The 22,007-nt window shown below is 41.0% G+C and overlaps 1 protein-coding gene across 3 annotated transcripts; it reads right to left on the bottom strand.

Annotated features, from left to right (window-relative positions):
* Nucleotides 1-257: 257 nt before the first annotated feature.
* Nucleotides 258-20,339, bottom strand: LOC146181948 (uncharacterized). 3 transcript variants are annotated; one of them, XM_084576943.1, is made up of 3 exons: nucleotides 19,898-20,304; nucleotides 13,301-13,492; nucleotides 258-1,793 (listed from the first exon to the last, which is right to left on the bottom strand). In XM_084576943.1, the coding sequence occupies exons 1-3, from the start codon at nucleotides 19,923-19,925 to the stop codon at nucleotides 1,168-1,170; spliced, it is 846 nt and encodes a 281-aa protein (XP_084433069.1). In that variant the 5' UTR covers nucleotides 19,926-20,304; the 3' UTR covers nucleotides 258-1,167. The 3 variants fall into 3 exon arrangements, with proteins under 3 accessions (XP_084433069.1, XP_084433070.1, XP_084433071.1); XM_084576944.1 differs by lacking the exon at nucleotides 19,898-20,304 and adding an exon at nucleotides 19,587-19,804; XM_084576945.1 differs by lacking the exon at nucleotides 258-1,793 and adding an exon at nucleotides 8,634-10,662 and having other exon boundaries at nucleotides 19,898-20,339.
* Between the last annotated feature and the right edge of the window lie 1,668 nt (nucleotides 20,340-22,007).

Here is a 22,007-nt window from a genome sequence, read left to right as displayed (position 1 = left end):
TACAAAAGTGCAAACATGTGCAGTGGAAGTGTCTGTGCATCTTATATTAGTGCTAACTGCGCACAAGACCGCATGATTTAAAAATAGAAAACCTGGCATCATATCATTTAAATTACTCGGAGTTTTCCTCTCCATTAAAGGAATGAAAAATGAAGTTCAAAGCCAAAGTAGACATATGGTGATATAAAAAAACAATGTGCGAACTTTGTTCCCAAATAAAATATTTCCTGTGCACTGTTGTGCCATTAGTAGGAGAATTCCACTGCAAAAAATAGCTTTATTTTGAAATGCAACACCGCACACTGATAAAACATATGCTAAAACATGATAAAACATAGAAAAACTCTCATTTGCAAAGGCAGCAATGTTTTTAAGTGCAAAAAGTTTGGTTGTGAGGGAGGTAGGGAGCTTAGCCTTCTACAGGACTAACTTAAGACAGAATTGGCTTTGAATTGCACACAGAACATAAAAGAATGAAAATGAGAATCACAAATCCAACATGTTGCACAAACTACATAATACATGAAATAAACTAAAATGAATTAAGCAATATGACATAGAAAACAGACAAAGAATGAAGAAAAACAATGGAAAAAATATAATTGGCACTGCATTGAAATGAATGTATCTGCAAGAAGTTTGGAAGGATACAATGCTTTTATCACCCACTGCAATGAATGTGTAATCTACTGCAGTGTCCAGAAGCCTAACAATCCATTATCTAGACAGCAACTGATGTGAATGAAATGGGTCAATTAGAGTTCATCGCAAAATCATAAAAAACTGTTACAACCTTGTTAGCTTCTCGCAGCATGCTCCGAAGTACAAATTGCATCAGTAATAAATAATATGTCATTGTTCAAAGTAGTTTATCATAGGTACTTCCAAATAAGAATGTCTTAATATAATTTAAAATAAAATTTTAAGAGCTCAGTGGACTCCTACATTTTCAGAAAACATTTAAAAGACAGTCTGCGCTATGTTGTCTAATATCGTCCAAATACCTTTTCAAACATGTTAGTGCCCATGAAAAAATTCTGCAAATCGAACACTTTCGATGTAGGTTATGTTGTTAAATTGGTTATAGGTTACAAGTATGTTGCTAACTCACAAAGAACAGGATAACTAGCAAACCATCTGAGGACTTCACAGAAGACTGCTCTTCCCCTAATGTTCTTTTCGTTTGTGTTTTTTTAAACTGAACATTCTGGTGAATGCCTTTTGGCACAAGTCACAATGAAATGGCTTTTCACCCTTGTGGGATCTCACATGTGTCAGGAGAGCCGTATTCTGCACAAATGTCAGTGGGCAAAGCTGGCACTGATACGGCCTTTCACCTGTGTGGGTGCGCACATGCACCACCAGAGAATGTTTATGTGCAAATGTGCTTTGACAGTAGGCGCAACAATGCGGACGTTCACCCGTGTGAGTGTTGATGTGGTCAAGCAGACTTTTTTTTGCAGTAAATTTACGGCTACAGTGGTCACATTGGAACGGACGCTCTCCCGTATGAGTTCTTATGTGTAGATTCAGTTGGCCCTTTTGTGTAAATTTTCTATCGCAGTAGTCACAATGAAATGGACGCTTGCCCGTGTGGGCACGAAGGTGTGCATCCAAATAGGATTTAAAGTTGAAGCTCTTGCTGCATTGGCTACATTTGTGCAGCTTGTTGCCCGAGGGTCTGTCTTGACGAGAGCTGGTAGAGGAAGTATCCATGCAGTGGCTCATCAGATGCCTTTGGTCAGGTGAGTCATCCGAAACGGTGTTATACTTGTAGGCTGCAGTAACTGGATCTGCATTTAAAACCCAAAATGCTTTCAATTAAGAGGAGAGAACACTGCAACTTCCATTTGGTGTTGAGCAGAAAAGGTAATGCATGCGAATATCTCAACACTTGTGGTGGCTAGATTGAAGTGGAATTTACGGAATTTACTTATTTATTTTTTCAATCTTGTATACTGTACAGGCACAGCACTCGATTGAACTTGCACTCTTTTCTGCCCAATGTTTACAAGAAACATGAGCCAATTACCCACAAATCAGTTTTCCTGCAACAAAGTTAAATTCAATAGCTTATTAAAAGAACTGACTGAAGTAAGATACTCTCATTTTGAACTGTGCATGCTCTTGATGAGTAAATGTAGGTTTAACATGTCCATTTATGTTTTTCTGTGTCCATGTTTTTTTGCACTCTTGTAAGTGATGTGACATGAAGCAGACACAGATCAAAAGTTTACATACTCTATCTGTGCATACAGGATTATGAGTAGGCTAGCATTTAGATAAATTATTTTATTAGGAATTTTGCATTGCCGGTAGCTTGCATTTTGGCTTCGAGATATTGCTTGAACTATTACTTCAAGTGCACAGCATATTAAGTATTACGTGAACCAAATAGAAAATCATTCACATTTTTATGCTCTGCATCACATTTCAATCTCTTGGTTTTGTTGCTTGGGCTTGAGGATAGGTCATGATTATAAACAAAAACTGACTGCAGTGCTACAGTCATGACCTGTGCATATGCATGATTACCGGCTTTAAGACACTTATTTTATGCAGACTTAAATAACTAGTGGCAGCTAGGTATTTTAGCAATGGGTCTATGCAGAGACTTTGGGACAATCAATTTTTTTAAGCAGTTTCAGAACGAATTTAAACACATTAAAAAATCATTCAGAATCTGCATTACTGTACTTGGCACCAGTGAAGATATATTTCTAAACTAAACAGAAGGTTTCGGCCCTGCCGGGGTGGCGCAGTGGTTACGGCGCTCGGCTACTGTTTCCAAGGATGAGGGATTGAATTCCGGCCTCGGCGGCTGCTTTTCGATTCAAGCGAAAAGCAAAGCGCCCGTGTGCTGTGCGATGTCAGTGCATGTAAAATTTCCAGTCCTCCACTACGGCGTCTCTGATAGCCTGAGTTGCTCTGGGGCGTTAAACGCCACAAAACAAACAAACAAACAGTGTTGCTGACAGATGCTCAAAAAGAAAGCCTCACATCAATGCTACCACATTTCATACAGAAAAAGGTCTCCAGCTGTGAACCAATGCTTGAAACTGGAATGTAATAATTCAAGGTGTAAGCTAAATGCCCAATGCAACCAATATATAGACAGCTTGACAGTGTCAGTAACTTTACGCACATAATGAAAACACCGGTCACTTCTAACCAACCACAAAGGACCAGAATACTGGACGCATAGCTAAAATCATCACGAAAGACAACCGAGGTGCTTGAAGTAATGTGAGACTGCGTGCCTGTGGCCATTACAAGCACGGAAGGCGTGGCTCTTCATGCCTTTGAATGACCACCTTCAGGTTAATCTTGCAGCAGCTATGGAAGAGCAGTCATGCCTGCTCAGTCCAGATTCTGCTTTTAAAATGACAGTGCTGCAAAAACATTTCACCATTTCAAACCACAAGGTACATCTTACCATGCCTGACAGGGCATGCTTCCAATTTTTAACGTAGGCAAAAGCACATGATCAAGCAACATTGCCATGGGCTAGGATATTCCCTTTCACTCAGCCTCCGCCATTATATATCAATTGCAAAGAAATGCACACCACATCTAGCATTCATTCAATAGCAGGCAACTATTACAGATCAAACCACCTCAGTATATTAGGCAGAAGAGCAAAAAAAAGCAAAGTGACTTCTTTTTGCCGAGAGACTGTTATAAGAAAGTGACAAGTGCAATCAGAAACAAAAATATAAAAAAGAATTCGTCACAGTGCCAAAGTATTACAGGGAGACATTTAACAAACATGAAGTCTTATCAGCGAAAAACACGACATCTTAGATAATGGATCAAGAGTGCAGACTAGCGCTTTTTTTCTAGAGCCTCCAGTGAAACTCTGTAAAATCTATGGCTTTACTAGTAAAGTTCTAAATATAATAAATGTTTACTACAGTGGCATTCCTGTAAAGCATCTACAATGTCACACACAGAATCTCTCACAATAACAATCACCCGAGCTTTAGAGCTTTTGCTTTACCTTTCGGAGCAAACTTTCACATCTGGAGGAAATGCTTCAAAAGAAAGCTCTCAGCACACGAAAAAAAAAGAACCAAACACACCTAAGGTATCAATAGAATACTATGCTTCCATTCAATTGCATCTATTGTACAGTTGTGAGTAAAAGTGGTATACAACATTCAGCAGGTGGTGGAGCTCGAGAAAATTGCATCCCATCTTTGTCTAGCAACAGCTATATAAGATTGAGACAATAGTGGCGGTGCCTCATTTTATCCCCACACATGTGCCGACGTCTTTGTCTCTTACACTGTCGCTAGGTGGCAGTTTGATGCAGTTTTCCCATGCTCTGTCACAGGCTGAGTGTTGTATACCACTTTTGCTCACGACTGTACTTGCCCAACACAATATTAGCAGCATCCGTAATTGCCATCACTACCATCTTAGACTCCCAACCCTTAAATATCTCTTTCTTTAGCTCTATTTAAGCATAACAAAAAACATTGCAGGAGATATTGGTGCATTCATTTCAGCATGTAAAACTGAGGGAGGAAAGCAATATCTTGAAGCAATCAATGTCCAATTACGTGCATAAAACCCTAGCATCGAGATCACTGGACATGCTGTTTCCTATACTTTGAACACGAAGGCAGTGAATTAGCAAAGGTTGGCGGATGTGGCACTGAAGGTTTCTTCCCATGAAAGCTTTTATTCCTTGGCTTAGCAGTAACAGCCTGCAAAAGAAAGCAGAGAAAATGGCTGCCAATGCTAAGGATCAATGCCTTGAGCAGCACTGCCGATGTGAATCCTGTATAACACACATACACAAAGAACAGCACCTGATGAATCACATTCCCTGAGGCAGAAAAATAATTCAGAAAATGAACACAATAGTAACATTGACACTGTAATATGATTGTTGACACTCAAAAATGATTCTTGTACATGCTCATAACACAATGCTGCAAAATGGTACGTTATCTTAGTTTCATCATTTTTTCTGGCCTGCCCTGAAGGAAACAATAAAAGGATACAACTACAGATGGCGATAGCAGGCACTTCAATATGTTGTTCATTGAGCAAGTTTTGCTGTGTGTGCACAATACCAGTTCGCTACAAAAAAGAACATAATGAAATCAGCCATCAGTCAGTCAGTTCAGTCGTTCAGTCGTGCCAGACTCTTCGTGACCCTATGGACCATGTCACACCACGCTTTCCGGTCTCTCACTCTCTTCATAACATCACATAACTGAAATCAGCCATAGCCCCAGGAAAACACAAGCTGCAAGAAACTTTTGCATTTAGGTTTGGTTTTATGACACATATGAGGACGAGAGGGAACCATGTGCCAAACACGGGGTTGAAAAATCCCAAATATTGTGCAGAAAGAAGTGTTTAAATTCAATTATCAATTTATGTAATGCATTTTTTTTTACGTCTGCTGGGGTCATCTAAGAATTAGGCATCATAATAAGCTTGTTAAGGCATCATAATAAGATGAAGTTATCTGATGTTAGGAAGATAGTGAGAGACCGGAAAGCGTGGCGTGACATGGTCAATAGGGTCACGAAGAGTCGGACACGACTGAACGACTGAACTGAACTGAACTGAATAAGCTTGTGCTTCGTCCCATGAACAGCGTTATTTTGATGCCATTCTGGGTGAATTTGCACCATCATCAACAGAAACAACAAGCCTTTCCTGTTCAGCCCCCAACGACACCTGCTTCAAGGGCAGGGCAGCACTGCTAGTATGTTGCCACAATCTAGTTCTATGTTCTTGGTGTTTGGTGGTGCTACTTTGTGAAGAGGCTTTTTCAAAATGTTGAGTGCATGCATGCCCTGTACATGCGTGTATTGCTGGTACTTAAAGGTGACAGAGAACTAAAATACAGAAACATCTTATCAGTAGAAAAAAGTTTTGTTTGTGAGGTATAACATTTCAAAGTGACTACAACAAGAAAGATGAGTGAACACTTTTCTTCCAATGCAATAAGAGTGCATTTCATTACGCTAATAATAAATTTATCGTGTAGTAAGCCTGCAGGCAAAGAACTTCACTCTGCGCAAGAAATTCACTCTTTGGCTGTGGATGAGGGCATTAAAAAAGAAGGGCACTAGCTTTGATAGCTTTTGACCTGGTGTGTCAACAGGAAGGAGTACAATTGTAGCACATTTGTGTTCCCTGTCAAAAACTTATGCATTAAGACCACTTCTTTTTCGCTCTGAATTGAAATTCCTAGAGTTAAAAGTAATGGACACCTTACCTAGTACTGCCCGGAAACCCATACCATTCCCAAAAATTGGCACTGCCAACCCTCAGCATGTGATTTTATATTGACTCATTTTCAGAATAAACAAGCACCCCATCAACGTACATTACAAAAGTATTTAGCACTAAACGAAAAATACAAGGAATATACACCTTTTATACTGATGGTTAAAAATCAGTACGCTACATAGAAATTGCGGTGGTACCAAATGATTGGGAAAAAAAGTGAGACTACCTAAGCTTACATCCATTGTTACTGCTGAGTCGTATGCGGCGTGTATAGCCATAGAAAGAATAATAAATCAGAACATCCTGAATAGTATCATTTACAGATTCTCTAAGCATACCTCACTTCATCCAAGAAACACAGTCAAGCCATTAATTGGAGACCTTATATACAACATAGGAGCCACAACACATGGACAGTATGTTAAAATTTCCTGGGTTCAGAGCCATGTTGGAATAGATGGTAATGAAAAAGCAGATGAATGTGCTGCACAAGCCCAGGCTCTAGAGATTAAAAATGTAAACATTCCAGCCAAAGACGCATTGACATCAGTACACTGTAAGCTAAGAGAAAACTGGCAGTCTAAATAGAACACTGAAGTAAATAATAAGTCACACCTGTCATAAAAGAATGGGAGTCATGCTCAGACTAAGAACGGTACATTGAAGTCATTTTATGTCACCATCACATATAACATACACACCTCTCTCAAAGGTTCATCTAGCAGAAGAAAACACACCAAAATGTGATCTGAGTGAAGGACCACTTCCTTTAGTTCACATGTTATTTTCATGCATAAGTCTAGACAAACCAAAAAAAAAACAATGTCCATGTTTTATTCCGAGTACACACCGTTTCACCCTTATTTGTTCTTAGGAGAAAATTCACTTGTTCAAATATATTCTTTGTTTACATTTCTAAAAGAAGCCAACATTCTAATAGGAGAAGATTTTAAACATACTTAAAACACGATTTTTACCTCACAGTTGGCGCATGAGAGCCTTAGTCACTTATATGCCATAAAACACAACAGAACACAATATGCAAGACCGCAAACATGTTGCTCAACATTGAGCTGAGGTAAGCTCTTTCGCTATATGTGCAAGACAGTGTTGAATGACTTAGAATTAAACCTGTAATGGCTTCTGATCAAATAATGCTAATCAATGTTGAAAATTGGGTCTTTGCCTTCCACTCACAGATGCACTATTCTCTAAAAAAAAAAAAAAAAAAAAACATCAGCATTATTCTACCTTTGGTGTATACTCAAATGTCAAGGTGGTGTGCAGAAATTGAGATAGCTATAAGCAGTAACACCTAAATAATGAAGCTTAACTCAATAACAAGTTTAATAAACAGCCATTTATGCAGCTCAACTGATTTAGTATATTTCTTCCATGAGTTTTTCAAAGTGTGCAGCAGCATTCACAGCTGCTTTCTCTAATGTAGGCCCATTGGATGAATCCTTATGTCTGATATGCAGATGCACCATCACTAAGGGAATCAGCAGTGTCTCATGAGAAATGAAACAAATAAAATTCTGATGAGAACTTGTTCTGAACTGCCCACTATTTTGTCAACTTCTAACAAGCCATCTGTAACTTCCTGCCACTGTCAACGGTTGGATAAAGAGCTGCAATTAATGCAGCCAAGCTAATACAAAGGAGCGTCACATTTTGTGCACAGCCGTTCTATACTGCAGGGCACCTTTTAATGGTGCGATGACTTCCAGATGCCCATATCATGTACAAGAGTGGCTACATAACGTCCAGTCTGCAAGACAAGCTGACACAAATGCCATATAGCTGTCTGTGATATCACATAATCCTATAAGTGGTCCCACTTATAGGACACCCATTTTTACCGGTAGGTGTCCGGCGGTGGGTTTCGAACTAACCACCTCCCGCAGCCGAGACGGGCGCTCTAACCACTGATGCTTTACGTGATGCTTGACCATCACGTGAAGTTGCCAGCAGGTCATATAAACAATCTGCTACGTTTATAATGCCTTTTCATTAACAGACTGCTCAAAACCAGATTTCACCTGGGGCCACGAAGTTTGAAATTGTGAATAAATGTATCTCTTGTAATGGCTCAGCAGGCCTTTCATCTCAAGGTAAAGTGAGATGTGTCTGTACCCATGTTTGACAGAGGTCAGCCAAAGCATAGCATCCACTTAAGGCGACTTGATGACCTAGTGGAAGACTGCTTAAGTAACAACCACCAGCAGTTCTCTGATGTGAACTGACATCACACAGCACAGGGGCGCCCTGTTTTTCGCCTCCATGCAAAAACGACCGGAGCAACAGGTATTCAATCCCTCATAATTGGTCAAAGGAGTCAAGCAGCGTAATCGCTGCATCACCTCGGTGGGGCGCCAATGGAAAAGTGGCCACAAAGGTGCAAGCATGTGCAGTGGAAGTGTCTGTGCATCTTATATTAGTGCTAACTGTGCACAAGGCAGCATGATGCAAAAATAGAAAAGCAGGCATCATATCATTTAGTTTAATCTGATTTTTCCTTCTCCTTAAAAGAATGACAAATAAAATGCAAAACTTAAGTGGACATATGGTGATATAGAAAAACAAATATGCAAAGTTTGTTCCCAAACAAAAATATTTCCTGTGCATTGTTATGGCATTAGCAGGAGAATTCTACTGCAAAAAATAACTTTATTGTGGGACGCAACACCGAGCACCAATTAAAAATGTGGTGGAAAATCTCTGACTGGAAGAGGCAACAATGTATTTAAGTGCAAAGTGTTTGGGTGTGAGGGAGATAGGGAGCTTGAAATTCTAGAAGACGAATTTAGAGAAGACAGCATTGGTTTTGAATTACACACAAAACAAAAGTGATGAAAATGAGAATCACAAAACCAACACGTTGCAATAAATTACATAATACCTGAAAAGAAAACTAAAATTAACTAAGTAATATGACATAGAAAACGGACAAGGAATGAAGATTAAAAATGGATAAAATATATTTGGCGCTATATTGAAATGAATGCATCAGCAAGAAGCTTAGAAAAATAGTTTCATCACCCACAGCAATGCAAATATAATTTATTGCAGTGACCGCAAGCTTAAAAACCCATTATCTAAAAAGCAGCTGATGTGAATGAGATGTCGATTAAATAGAGTACATCGCAATGTCAATTCATCCGAAATAATACAAAATTCAAATCCAGAACAGTGACAATTATTTGAGAAACGGTAATGCAGAGAACTGAACATTCAAGATGTTTTGTTTACTGCATTCAAAATAACAGGGTGCTCTCAAAGGGTCCAAATTAAGCAAGAAATATTTTGATGCATGAATTTTTTCATTCTCAATACTCCAGCTAACACACAACATAATGAGTAGAAAACATCAAAAGAGCAGGTGTCTTCCCTTCTTACGCACACAACTAGAGGTGATGTGATACTTGAAGAATTGATCTAACAGATGGAATCAAATGCATTCAAAATGCAAAGAATTAGCATCTTACACACACTTTAGTTTCCCTGAAACTCTCAAGGGAAGCATACTCGGAAATACAAGTAGCATCAGTAATCAATGAATAATGCATGCCATTGTTCAAAGTAGTTTAAGAAATTCCAAATAAGCATGTCATAATATAATTCAAAATGGAAGTTTGAGAGCTCAATAGCCTCCTACATATTGAGAAAACGCTTAACAGACAGTAGTGCAGTGTTTTTTTATATATCAATTTGTCGTTTTAAAAATGTTAGTGCCTATGAATAGAACAATTTGGATGCAGGCTAAGTAGCTAAACTTGTTATAGGTAATTTGAATTTTGCTAGTTTGCAAAGAACAGGGTAACTAGCTAACCATTTGAGGACATCACAGAAGACTTCTCTTCCCCTAATGTTCTTTACCTTTGTGCTCTTTTAAACTGTGCCTTCCTGCAAATGCCTTTTGGCACAAGTTACAATGAAATGGCTTTTCACCCTTGTGGGATCGCACATGTCTCAGGAGAGCCATATTGTGCACAAAGGCCATTGGGCACAGCTGGTACTGGTATGGCTTGTCGCCTGTGTGGGTGCGCATGTGCACCACCAGATCACATTTGTAAGCATATCTCTTTTGACAGTAGGTGCAACAATATGGACGTTCGCCCGTATGAGTCCTGACGTGGACGTTTAGGTGGCACTTCTGAGTAAACTCGCTATCGCAGTAGTCACAATGGAATGGACGCTCGCCCGTGTGGGTACGGACGTGCACATCCAAAAAGTATTTAGATCTGAAGCTCTTGCTGCATTGGCTACATTTGTGCAGCTTGCTGCTCAAGGATTTTCCCATATGAGAACTCGTAGAATTCGTGCACTGGCTCGTTGGATGGTTTCGATCTGGTGAACCTTGATCAGGAAGGGTGTTATACTTGTAGGCTACGGTAACTGGATCTGCATTTAAAACCCAAAATGCTTTCAATAAGAGGAGAGAACACTGCAACATTCCATTTGGTGTTGGGCAGAAAAGGTAATGCATGCGAAAATTCATCTCAACACTTGTAGCGGCTAGCTTGAAGTGAAATTTATTTATTTTTTCATTCTTGCAAACCATAGGCAAGGAACTCGATTGGACTTGTACTCCTTTCTGCCCAATGTTTATAAGAAACGTGAGTCAATTACCCTCAAATCAGTTTTGTTGCAACAAAGTTAAATTCAATCACTTGTTAAAAGAACTGACTGAAGCAAAATACCCTAATTTCGAACTGTACACGCACTTGATGAGTGAATGTAGATTTAAGATGTCCATTTATATTTTTCTGCGTCCGTGTTTTTTTGTACTCTTGTAAGTGATGTGACATGCAGCAGACACTTATCAAAAGTTTGTACTCCATCTGTGGATGCAGCATTATGAGCAGGCAATTTTCATCCTGCTTTGGGCAAAAGGGCTAACTTTTAAATAAATTTATCTTTTTAAGGCTCTTGCATTGCCGGTAGCTCGCATTTTGGCTTCGAGATATTGCTTGATCTATTACTTCAAGTGCACAGCGTATTAAGTATTATGTGAGCCGAATAGAAAATTATCCACATTTTTATGCTCTGCATCACATTTCACTCTCTAGGTTTTGTTGGTTGGGCTTGAGGATAGGCCACGATTATAAACAAAACCTGTTAGAGCTCAGTAGAGCTTTAGCCTCGATCTGCACATATGCCTGATTACCGGCTTTATGACAGACTCAATTTTATGCAGACTTAAATAACTAGTGGCAGCTAGGTATTTGAGCGATGGGTCTCTACAAAAACTTGGGACAATAAATTTTTTTAAACATTTTCACAACGAATTTAAACACATTCAAAATTCATTCAGAGTCTATATTATGTACTGCCCTTGGCTCCAGTGAAGATATATTTCTAAACTACACAGAAGGTTTCGGCCCCGTCGGGGTGGTGCAGTGGTTACGGCACTTGGCTACTGTTCCCAAGGATGTGGGTTAGAATCCCGGCCTCGGCGGCCGCTATTCGATTCCAGCGAAAAGCAAGGCGCCCGTGTGCTGTGCGATGTCAGAGCATGTAAAATTTCCAGTCCTCCATTATGGTGTCTCTGATAGCCTGAGTTGCTTTGGGACATTAATCCCCGAAAAACAAACAAATAAACATATACAGAAGCTTTCAGCGTTGCTGACAGATGCTCAAAAAGAACGACTCACATCAATACTACCACATTTCATACAGCAAAATGTCTCCAGCTATGAACCAATGCCTGAAACTGGAATTTATTAATTCAAGGTGTAAGCTACATGCACAACGCAACAAATATATTAAGAGCTTGACAGAATCAGCAACTTTACGCACGTAATGAGAACACCAGTCGTTTCTAACCAAGCCCAAAGGACAAAAATACTGGACGATAGCTAAAAGCATCACAAAAGACAACCGAGGTGCTTGAAGTAATGTGAGACTGTGTGCCTGTGGCCATTATAAGCACTCAAGGCATTGAAGTGAATGTATTTGAAAACTTCATGTAACGAACATGTCGCAGTGGTTGACCTTGATATAATGAACTCGCGGCACCGACTGTCTCTTAGCTAGTGGCGAGTTAGTGAAATTTGGCAGAACCCCGCAAGTTTCAGAACAATAAAGCACGAACTGAAGTGAAAGGAATGCCTACTATAGCAATGAGTGACCACAGATGATACTGACGTTACTAGAAACGCACCGTGTTTCAGCGCCAACGCCGCATCTCCGTGGCAGACGCCGCAGTCTCCGCTGCTTTCGCTGTCAGAGCATGGCGCTACAGTAGTGCATGCTTAAAAGCTGCAAAAGAATCACAGGAAAAAGACACGAGGCGAGCAGTGTGCGTCCATCGCTGCCACGCGGTTCCTTGCGGGCTCCTTCGCGTCGATAGCGGGAACAGCGGAGCGTGCTGACGATGCGAGGCAGTCAGTTTCCTTGGGCAATGGTGGTGGGCAAGTGTGCGCGGCATGGCGAGCGGAGCGGCGGTGCTAACATGTACGCACTCCCCCAGATTGATTCCTCCTCCACCCCCTTTCCCCGCTCCCTCGTAGATGCGTCGCGGGAGCCACAGAGGAGGTGGAGACCGCCGCTATAGTCGCGCCGCGCTATCAGAACGATCGCGAAACATCTGCTTTTCATGACTTCAAAGGATTCTGACTTACGGTAAAAAATTTCAAGGTGATTTCCCTGACATCAATTCTTAATCTGGTTTTCGTTCTACATTGTCCTTTCGGGTCTTTATGTGAAAACTGCATGTAACGAAAACCCGGATGTAACGAAACATCGCGAACATTTTACAATTTCGCTGTATCCGGGTTTAACTCTACTTTCATTTAAAATGAATTTATTCGTCTATTTTCCTCACTGCCCTCAGCATCCTTCTAGGGCATTTCTTATCCATTTACTTTCATTTTGGCTTCCATTCTGGGCAGTACTTTATAATGTCTATGCAAAGGCTGGGTGCAACAAAATATGCCACAAAAATCCTACGACTTTTCTCTGTTTGGTTGCATCCGCAGTATCTAATTTTACCATCCCGTGCCTACAATGAAAAGAGAAAGCACAGAGATGTACACACCTTCAGTTTCAGTTGGACTCTGCATCTGCTGGACAGTTGCCTTCACACGCCTGGACTCCGAAGTCTGCGTGCTATGGGACACCATCTTCAAGACGCATTGTGACGGTTTCGACAGTGGCTTGCGGAAACACTTCGTAAACTTGGTGACCATAGGTGCAACCATGTCGCACTGCGTGGCTGAATCCTTCCTTTCTGCATAAAGAATTTCACATTGTTATGGGATAGGGACAAAAAGGGCCAGGAGGTTAACTAGGAGAAAATATTGTGTTCCTACTCTACCGTGAGGGGAAGGATCATATATAGGAACAAGAGTTCGGAAGAGAAGGGAAGTAAGGATTTCACATATATCACATTACAACTAAATGTTTATAAATACAAACACGAGTTACTTTATAATGAAGGGTGCTGTTCTGAATGAACGGTGTTTTACTGTATTCACAGGCCTGACAGTTTTCTTCTTTCACACTTGCCTGAATGACAGTGATGTTTCTTGTTTGTGTTATCAACAATGTGAGGTTGGTTCTGTAGAAGTGGTAATTATATGGCTGTCAAAGAGGCAAATTTAGTGCTACTTTCAGCGACAGCATATTGCCTCTAAATGTATCTGTGTAGTGACACGGCTTTGTGTAGGGAAAGAAAATGCCATTCAGAATGCATTTTTTGCGAGCAACCTCAGCAAGTGATGGAAAGTATTTAGAGCACATTTGGCCTATGCAACTAATAAAAGAAAGTCGAAAGTCTCTGTCTTTTCTTCTCCCTTGCCCCACTGTGGCATGTAAGTGTCATGAGGAGTTTTTTCTTTCACTGTGCCAGCTAGATACGACGGTCAGCTTTCCTACTTGGGCATGCATGCATTTCGCATTGCAAGTATGGTTTGGCTGGTGTGGTTAAGTGCTCACTTCTTTTTGCTTCTTTTAACGTTGGCTTTCCACAACCAGATTGCATTTGGCTTAAGTAGACAACATGTTCACATGAACCATTTCTCTTCCAATTTTTATCAAATTCATCAAGTTTGAGAAGTGACTCAGCAAGACTGGAATTTAGTTATTTCAATTAAGCTTGACCCTAATGAAAATGTTTCAAGCTTTTGTTCGTCCATCGACAAAAAGAAACTTCGGACTTCTTTAATGCTGAACAGCACAAATCAACCCTTCCTTCCAGAAAACGCAAATGGTTGCACGCAAACTCAAAAACAAATGGCTGAATCCTGACAGGTGACAGCACAGGAATGCAAACGTGCCCATTTTCGATAAACTTATACAGGTGATTCAATTGGTAGTAAAAGTAAGTTTCCACCACACTTTAAAGGGACAGAACCACAGAACACTGGAATTTAGGTCTCGATTTTTTTTCGCCGTGGTGGAAAGATTGATGTCTAAAATGTTCAATTCCATAACGGTTTTGTTAGAAACGGTGTAGAAAAGTTTTACCGGGAATTTTTTTTTCAATGCGTGCGCCCGTTTTTATGCAGTCCGATGCTGGAAACCATGAGCAGCGACCGCAATGACGACTGGTGGTAAAAAAAAATGACATACCGAAAACAAATATAACTTTCACTCGCCAGACGGTAATCAGACATTTTTTTGCGTAGAGTAGCGTCCTTTTCAGTTTCGAACTCAATGCTGTTACGGCACAATAACGCACACCCTCGTCGACGAAAGTTTTAGTGGGCACTGTCATTGCTTCATTAACAAAATTGGAAACACTGTGGCGCCATCTAGTGGCAAAACCTGAAATCATATCTCTCTCTGTGCGAAAGCAGGGGTGGTTTTTATTTAAGGGCGCACTAGAGAGAGCACAAAATACAATAAATTATGGCAAGCACTCCTCGAAAAAAAAAAAAAACTAACAATGTGCAGTTACGAAAATCAGCTATATTTTGCTTACATGTAGTCATGTAGGCGGCTACACAGAAAGTACTGAGGTTTCTCCGCTAGATAGCGCCTCGGTTGTTTTTATGCGATTTTCAAATGCAAATTAAAATTGTAAAGCCTCTTTTCTTTGATATTGTAGTGCTCGATCTGTACTATATTAGGCAAGATCTTTTCATCTCCACCATAATCTCATGACATATTTTGGCCAGTGTTCTGTCCCTTTAATGGCTGCGAGCAAAGACAAAATGCCATTCTGAAAAGTCCACGTGTTGCTATAAAACACTTTGGAACGATTATTGAGATGAGATGTTACGGGCAAAACAGGACTGGCAATCATGCCATGACATGCACCTATATAGCTTTAGGATGCAATCTCCAGAACTTCAAAGCTCGATGCACCCACAACAAAGAGGCAGCTCTGACATCTCAGATTCGGAACAATACTACAAATAGAACGAATATATTAATGTTACTAATTTTTTGATGATTTGAAGTGAAAGGACAGTGTTCCATTGCGGACGGCACCCCTTCTGAGTTCTTTTTTCGGAAACTTGTTTGGATCAGACTCAGACAGACACAGTAATCAAATTCGACATGCAAAAGATCCTCAGTTCATGTGCAAATATTCAATAGATGACATTCAAATGTTAAGTCTTGTATTTGCCGCTGTGATGAACATTGTTGTTCACAAGGTCGTGTGTAGTGTGCACATATGTGCGCAAGCTTTTGCAGTCTTTTTTTAATGCACTTTTTTTGCCTACTCTGCGAATGCTGCTGCAAGTTGGTCGTGCTGGCCATTAAGAATGATTCTGGTGTGCGCTTTTTAGTGGTCGCACATCGTGCATGCGTATAGGGCATGAGCCGGTTGCTTTTAATCCTACTTGGCTGCTACTGCTGCGAGCTGTTTGCACTGGACGCAAAATGCCTTTCCTGTACAGCGCAAGCCGCTCATAGCAGCAGCAATAGCAAAGCAAAAGAAGTGTGTTAAAGGCAGCTGGCTTGCCCTCGTGCACATATGCTCATATGGTGTGCGACTTCCAGAAAGCACACATCATCCCCTCTCCAGCATGCATTTTGAGCAATCCCACTGTGTGAGCCCCGTCCTATACACACACACCCTGTGGTCCAGTCCATAGTTCGGCCTCCAGAATATAAAGCATAAATGAAGGAGGACTCGGCGCAAGCAGCTGTATTTCGTGGTCACTGCCCCCCCCCCCCATCGGGTGCAAAACCCTGGAAGCGGGTACTACAGATGCGGCCCTGTAAAATAAAACTGACTACTACTACTATAACTATTGCCGCCCTTCGACTGCACATTTCTTCTCTATATATCTGTCATTTGGAAAACTTTGAAAGAGCGCAAACACACACAACCACTAAAGACAAGAGACGAGACACAAGCGCCGACTGTCAACTGATTATTATTGGAGCAAGGTAACACCTATATACACAGCAGCTTACATAAGATAAGAGGTTTCAGTAACGCACATGCGAGCAAGAGACACTGGTTTTCCAAATATGTACCAACTCGCCCAAAAAGAAGTGTTAATGATATATCTGTCATGCATTCTACAATTGTCGATCTTCCAAGGCAGCAACCCTTCAGATGACTCCCGTGTGAATCACCTGGCAGTTACACAGTCTACTACTACTCCAACCGAACTTCGATACAACGAACCTCAATGTAATGAAATTCACAATGTAAGATATCTTTATAAATTTTCTAATCTCTGCTCTACAGAAAATCAAATAGTTTTTCGCAATTGAACAAGTAATTTTACGTCTCACTTTCAATTTAACAAAGTTCTTACACATTGCATGCATGCACCAGCAGCCACCTTGACAATCGGATAAGAACTAAAACTTTAGCCGAGACAGACCGCGTAGTGTATTTGCCCTTTTACGAGCCAATTGTGCTGGCAGTTGAATCTGCGAGCACAAACATAACACTCTGTTTTAGCTAAGGTGTAGGAACGTGCCCTCAGATAGCCAAAAATCGGGAGTTCAATTCCCATCTCACACTTTTGTCTAAAAGGAGCTGCCCAAGTTGATAACCGGTAATTTCATACGGTCTCGTGACATTACACAATCCAGTGGCCAAACACTGTCCAACCATGTCCCCTCCAAGCCGTCACCATACAGAGGCATACTGATGGTTTTTCGCTCACAATGCTGAACCCAGATTTTCCAGAGCAGGGGTTCTCTTGAGGGTTCTGTGGGCTAATCACTAGGGTTCCGTAAGCTTCCAGTGAACTTGCCGACTAGAACCTTTGGATCCCAAGAAAGGCTACTCCTAGGGCTCGCAGGCACAGTTATATGATTTGATTAATGTGATAATTGCCGATAGCTATGAAAGGTGGTCTTTTACCACAACTGGGCGTCTAACAGCTGTATGCTAGTGAATATGAGATAACCAAAGCACGAATTGCGCAATTATTGATAAGGCGAGCAGCAAAAGGCTTGTATATTAACAAGGATCTGCAGACATAAACCATTAATGCTTGCACATCATACCCTTAAAGTGATGGTTAAGTGTCCCCCTATATTTTGTCTCCTCAAGGGTGAAGTCAATTTCTTCATTGCTCCAGGTGAGGAAGTGATACTATTTAGAATGCCTTAGACCATCATTAACGAAAATGTTGCTCTCAACGGCATGAAAAAATATGTTAGATAAGATGGGTGGTTGGTATGAGGACATGAATGAACAGACCATGACAAAATAGCGCATAGAAAACAGCGCAATGAAAAAAAGTCACAGGGAAAAAGCAGCATGGCTACAAAACAGCACGCATCAAAATAATGCAGCCCTCAGGAAGCGGCAAATGATCACAGTCATAACCGCAAATGTTAAAGGGCAATGCATACCACATTGGAGTTTGGTGGTAAAGACCTGTTTTTGTTGATTAACGGAACAGGGCTATGATTTATGTTTCTATAGAATGGAAAGCTTGGCAAAAGGGGAAGCTGCTAGACAAACTTTGCTCTTTTTGCTGCTTACGAGAGGAACAGGGTAATGAATTAACATCTGAATAGAATATAAGGATGGGCGAGCTGGAGGCTGTTCAAGATGCAACGATGGCATAGAGCTCTAATGCAGTGGCCAGCAAAGCTGATCCGTTCGCGTTGCCTTTATTCAAAATGCACTTGTGCCCTGAAAGATGTTTCAAAATTAATTTAATTCAAGGTTAAACAGCTGTTGACTGCACAAACTGGAGGGAGGAAGCCTTACTTTCGGCACAAAAAATGAAGAGATGTGCATATCAGAGCGTATGAATGTGATCCAAAGGAAATCTAGCAAAGGCCACCTAGCACTGCTACTTAGTATATTTCCTTTAGGAATCCTGAATGTACCTATTTCCTTAAATAGACGTTTTGTACTGCAAGGCATGATATCACAAACACACACACAAAAATGAAATGTGAGCCATTAAACTGAGGAGGTTTACTTTTTAAACATTATAGGACTGAATAAAAATGAATCTAGCATGCTATTTCTTTTAAATAAGCGTTTTGTGCTGCAAGGTGCTGCACACAGATACACACACACAAAAGAATGCAAGCCATAAAACCGAAGAGACTAAGTTTTCAAACTTCAGGAACTGAATTAAAGTGAAAAAGCAAGAGAATATGCTTCCTTTTTTTTTTTTCTGCATCTAGTGAGGTTTGACAATCTTATAACGGGGTCTTATCTTGCTCGCAAGACTCATAAAGCAATGTTTTACTGTGTACGAAATCCACAGCTTGTGTCATGCGAGGGCAGCTTCAAAAGAGCCCAATTCGAAGCAGTGACTGCAATCAGCACCTGCCCAAGAGCGACCACAGTACAAAAAACAAAACAAAGAAAGAAAAAAAAGCTGATTCAAATGCAAACACAGAAAGAAAGACAAACATTTAAGAAAAACAGCGGCCAAAACGCGAAAGGGAATTGAAATCTGACGTGCGAGCGCATCTTCGGCCCGTGATGGTTTTTATTGGATATTCTGATTAAGGAGAGGTGGGCTATTTCTCAAGATATTAGGTTATATATTTCATGCACAGACATAGCAGAACTGTACAGACAGAGCAGAACTGTCATTCATCGCACTTGCGTGCTGTGCTTGCCACCTAGCCGCAGTCAAACCATGTCAAACTTGCGCAGACCTATCATGGTAGCCTGATGCTGATGCGGCCGTCCGTCTTTGCGCCATTACGTTGCACAATTAACTATCGACCGTAATGTGGCTGCTACTGCTACGACGCGGCGACGACTTCGTGAAGTGCACATGCGTCTGAATATATTGAGGGACATTTTGGACGCACGGGTAAAACTGTTTAGATTAGTTTAACGCATCCCAGAAGCAAGCACATCAACGGCGGCTACAGTGAAATGTTGAGGGCAACAGTTTCTCACTATAGATCGATAATGATATCACCTCCACGAGCATCGCGATGCATGTGGTGAAGTGGTGTAATTGTAAGGTCTTTTCACTGCAGAAAAGCTGAGACACGGTGATCCAATGGCCCATTCTAGCTAGTAGCCACCCTACCAAAGGCCCTTGGTCGCATGCTACCCGAGCCTCGAATGCTCGAACCTTGGCTCGAACCACCGTGCACGCGCACAACTTGCACAAGATGCCTCGCAAGCCGCACGTTAACACCTCAGCTAGATTTCCGCTCTTCATATTTGGCAAAGAAAGATAAACAAAGGCAAAATGTCAAGCATACATTTACATAACAAACTTACCGCTTCCCGCCATTGTTTCAGAAGTCATTTTTTCAACCACCCTTTTGTTTTTCCACCCTTGCCCTTGCTACATCATTATAGTTAACAATTTTATTACGTAACGTTTACTTCAAAACAAGAAATAAAACGCCGATATAAACTACGTAGCATATATAAATATTGGTATATTGATATATTGCGCGACATTCGGCAAAGTAGCAGTGCGCGACCTAAACATGCTGAAAACGGGAAAACTACCATCCAACAGTCCAGCACAATCAAAACCGAAACGCTTTGTTGGTTTCGTTATAGCTTTCAGCGGCGTTGGCGTCAATTTGGTCAGTGCGGCGCGTTGATGTGGTCTTGATGCTTCTCGCAAATACGAGAAGGTACTGCGCAAAGGGCAGTCAGGCTGAGTCACCTCTACACAAAATTTAGCCGATACGCCAGGCTGATTTGTTTCATGCGCAACTGTACGCATGCGCTGTGAAGCTGGTTCGATTGAGCAACGCGCAATTTCATATCGGTGGTTCCAGCTTTCGTCCCCCGCAGCGGCAGCTAGGTTTAAAGTGTACACATCTGCCACATAATCACCGAAAGGGTTTGTTTTTCCCTCAGAATACCACGCACAATATTTCAGTTCAAATACAGCGCCCAATTTCAGCTTACAGCCACGATTTTAAGTGGAATAGAAGTTATAACTTAATTTCTAGCTGAAGCATATGGTATGTTTTTAAACGAATAAATGTGCTGTGTGAACTATTTTCTGCTTATTCAATTAAAAAAAAAATTATGTTGAACCAATTTCACTGCGAGACAAAGCAGGCAATGAAGCGCAATTGTGACAAGCAGGCTTTGTGCAGACTGCGCAGCTGTATGTCTAGGATGCGTACTTGCGTTAAACGTTTGAGGCACATAGACGTTCTTGCAGTCACTTCATTCATAACTGAGAGACAAGTGGATACATTCTTTAAAAGCAGCTAAATTGCACGCGATTAAAGGGTGCAAGTAAACATATTGAGAAACAAAGGATAGTGAGCTCATATATGCCAGAGAACAAAAGTTCTATGACTGTGGCAAGTGTCCTGACTACACAAGCATAGCAATCACTTTTCCTGCAGTGATTTGCATAACATTGTGAGGCACACATGCATTCTAGAGCATTTCACATCTTTGCAGTGCAAATAAATTGTCCATCCTGGACAGCGCATCTTGAAAACAACCCATTTCTTAGCTCAGAACTATAACATACAATTCTCTATGAGGAGACAGAAATGAATGTAAAGGAACATAATTACGTGTTATTTTCTTCAGTGAAGCATTACCGAATATTTGAACCTCTAACGTCTCAATAGGTAAATAAAAATGCCTAAATGAGGGCTCCAAAGCACTGAGTATGCAGTCCACTGCTCTGAATTTTCCCTAATTACCAAGAATAAGACGTTTCTGTTTACCTAATTTGACAATGTAAATAGAGAGTAATTTTTAGAATCCAGAAAAATAACCTTGAAAACAGAAGGGCAGAAAACCACTGCAGTCCCCATGTTGTTTGGTTTATATGTTTCTGGCCCAAAGTGGTTTAGAGAGCGAGATACAGTATAGTGGTGGGCAAATATTCCCATAGATATCTTTTACATTGAGCGAGTTGGTAAAACATCATCATCATCATCATCATCATCATCATCATCATCAGCCTGATTATACCCACTGCAGGGCGAAGGCCTCTCCCATATTTCTCCACTTAACCCGGTTCTGTGCTAGCTGCATCCACTTGACCCCTGCGAACTTCTTAATCTCATCCGCCCACCTAACTTTCTGCCTCCCCCTGCTACGCTTTCCTTCCCTTAGAATCCAGTTTGTTACCCTCAGCGACCATCGGTTATCCTCTCTTCGCACTACATGTCCTGCCCATGTCCATTTCTTCTTCTTAATTTCCACTAGAATGTCATTAACATGAGTTATTTCTCTGACCCACTCTGCACGCTTTCTATCTCTTAATGTTACCCCTACCATTTTTCGTTCCATAGCCCTCTGGGTTGTCCTCAACTTAAGTAGAACTCTCTTGGTTAGCCTCCACGTTTCAGCCCCATAGGTGAGTACAGGCAAGATGCAACTGTTGTACACTTTCCTC

The sequence above is a fragment of the Amblyomma maculatum genome, chromosome 8 (genome assembly GCF_055883805.1).
Source record: "Amblyomma maculatum isolate TAMU_Amacu chromosome 8, ASM5588380v1, whole genome shotgun sequence".
In the NCBI taxonomy this organism is placed as follows: domain Eukaryota; kingdom Metazoa; phylum Arthropoda; class Arachnida; order Ixodida; family Ixodidae; genus Amblyomma; species Amblyomma maculatum.
The sequence above is the reverse complement of the archived record's forward strand: the minus strand, read 5'-3'. Positions and strand labels throughout refer to the sequence as shown.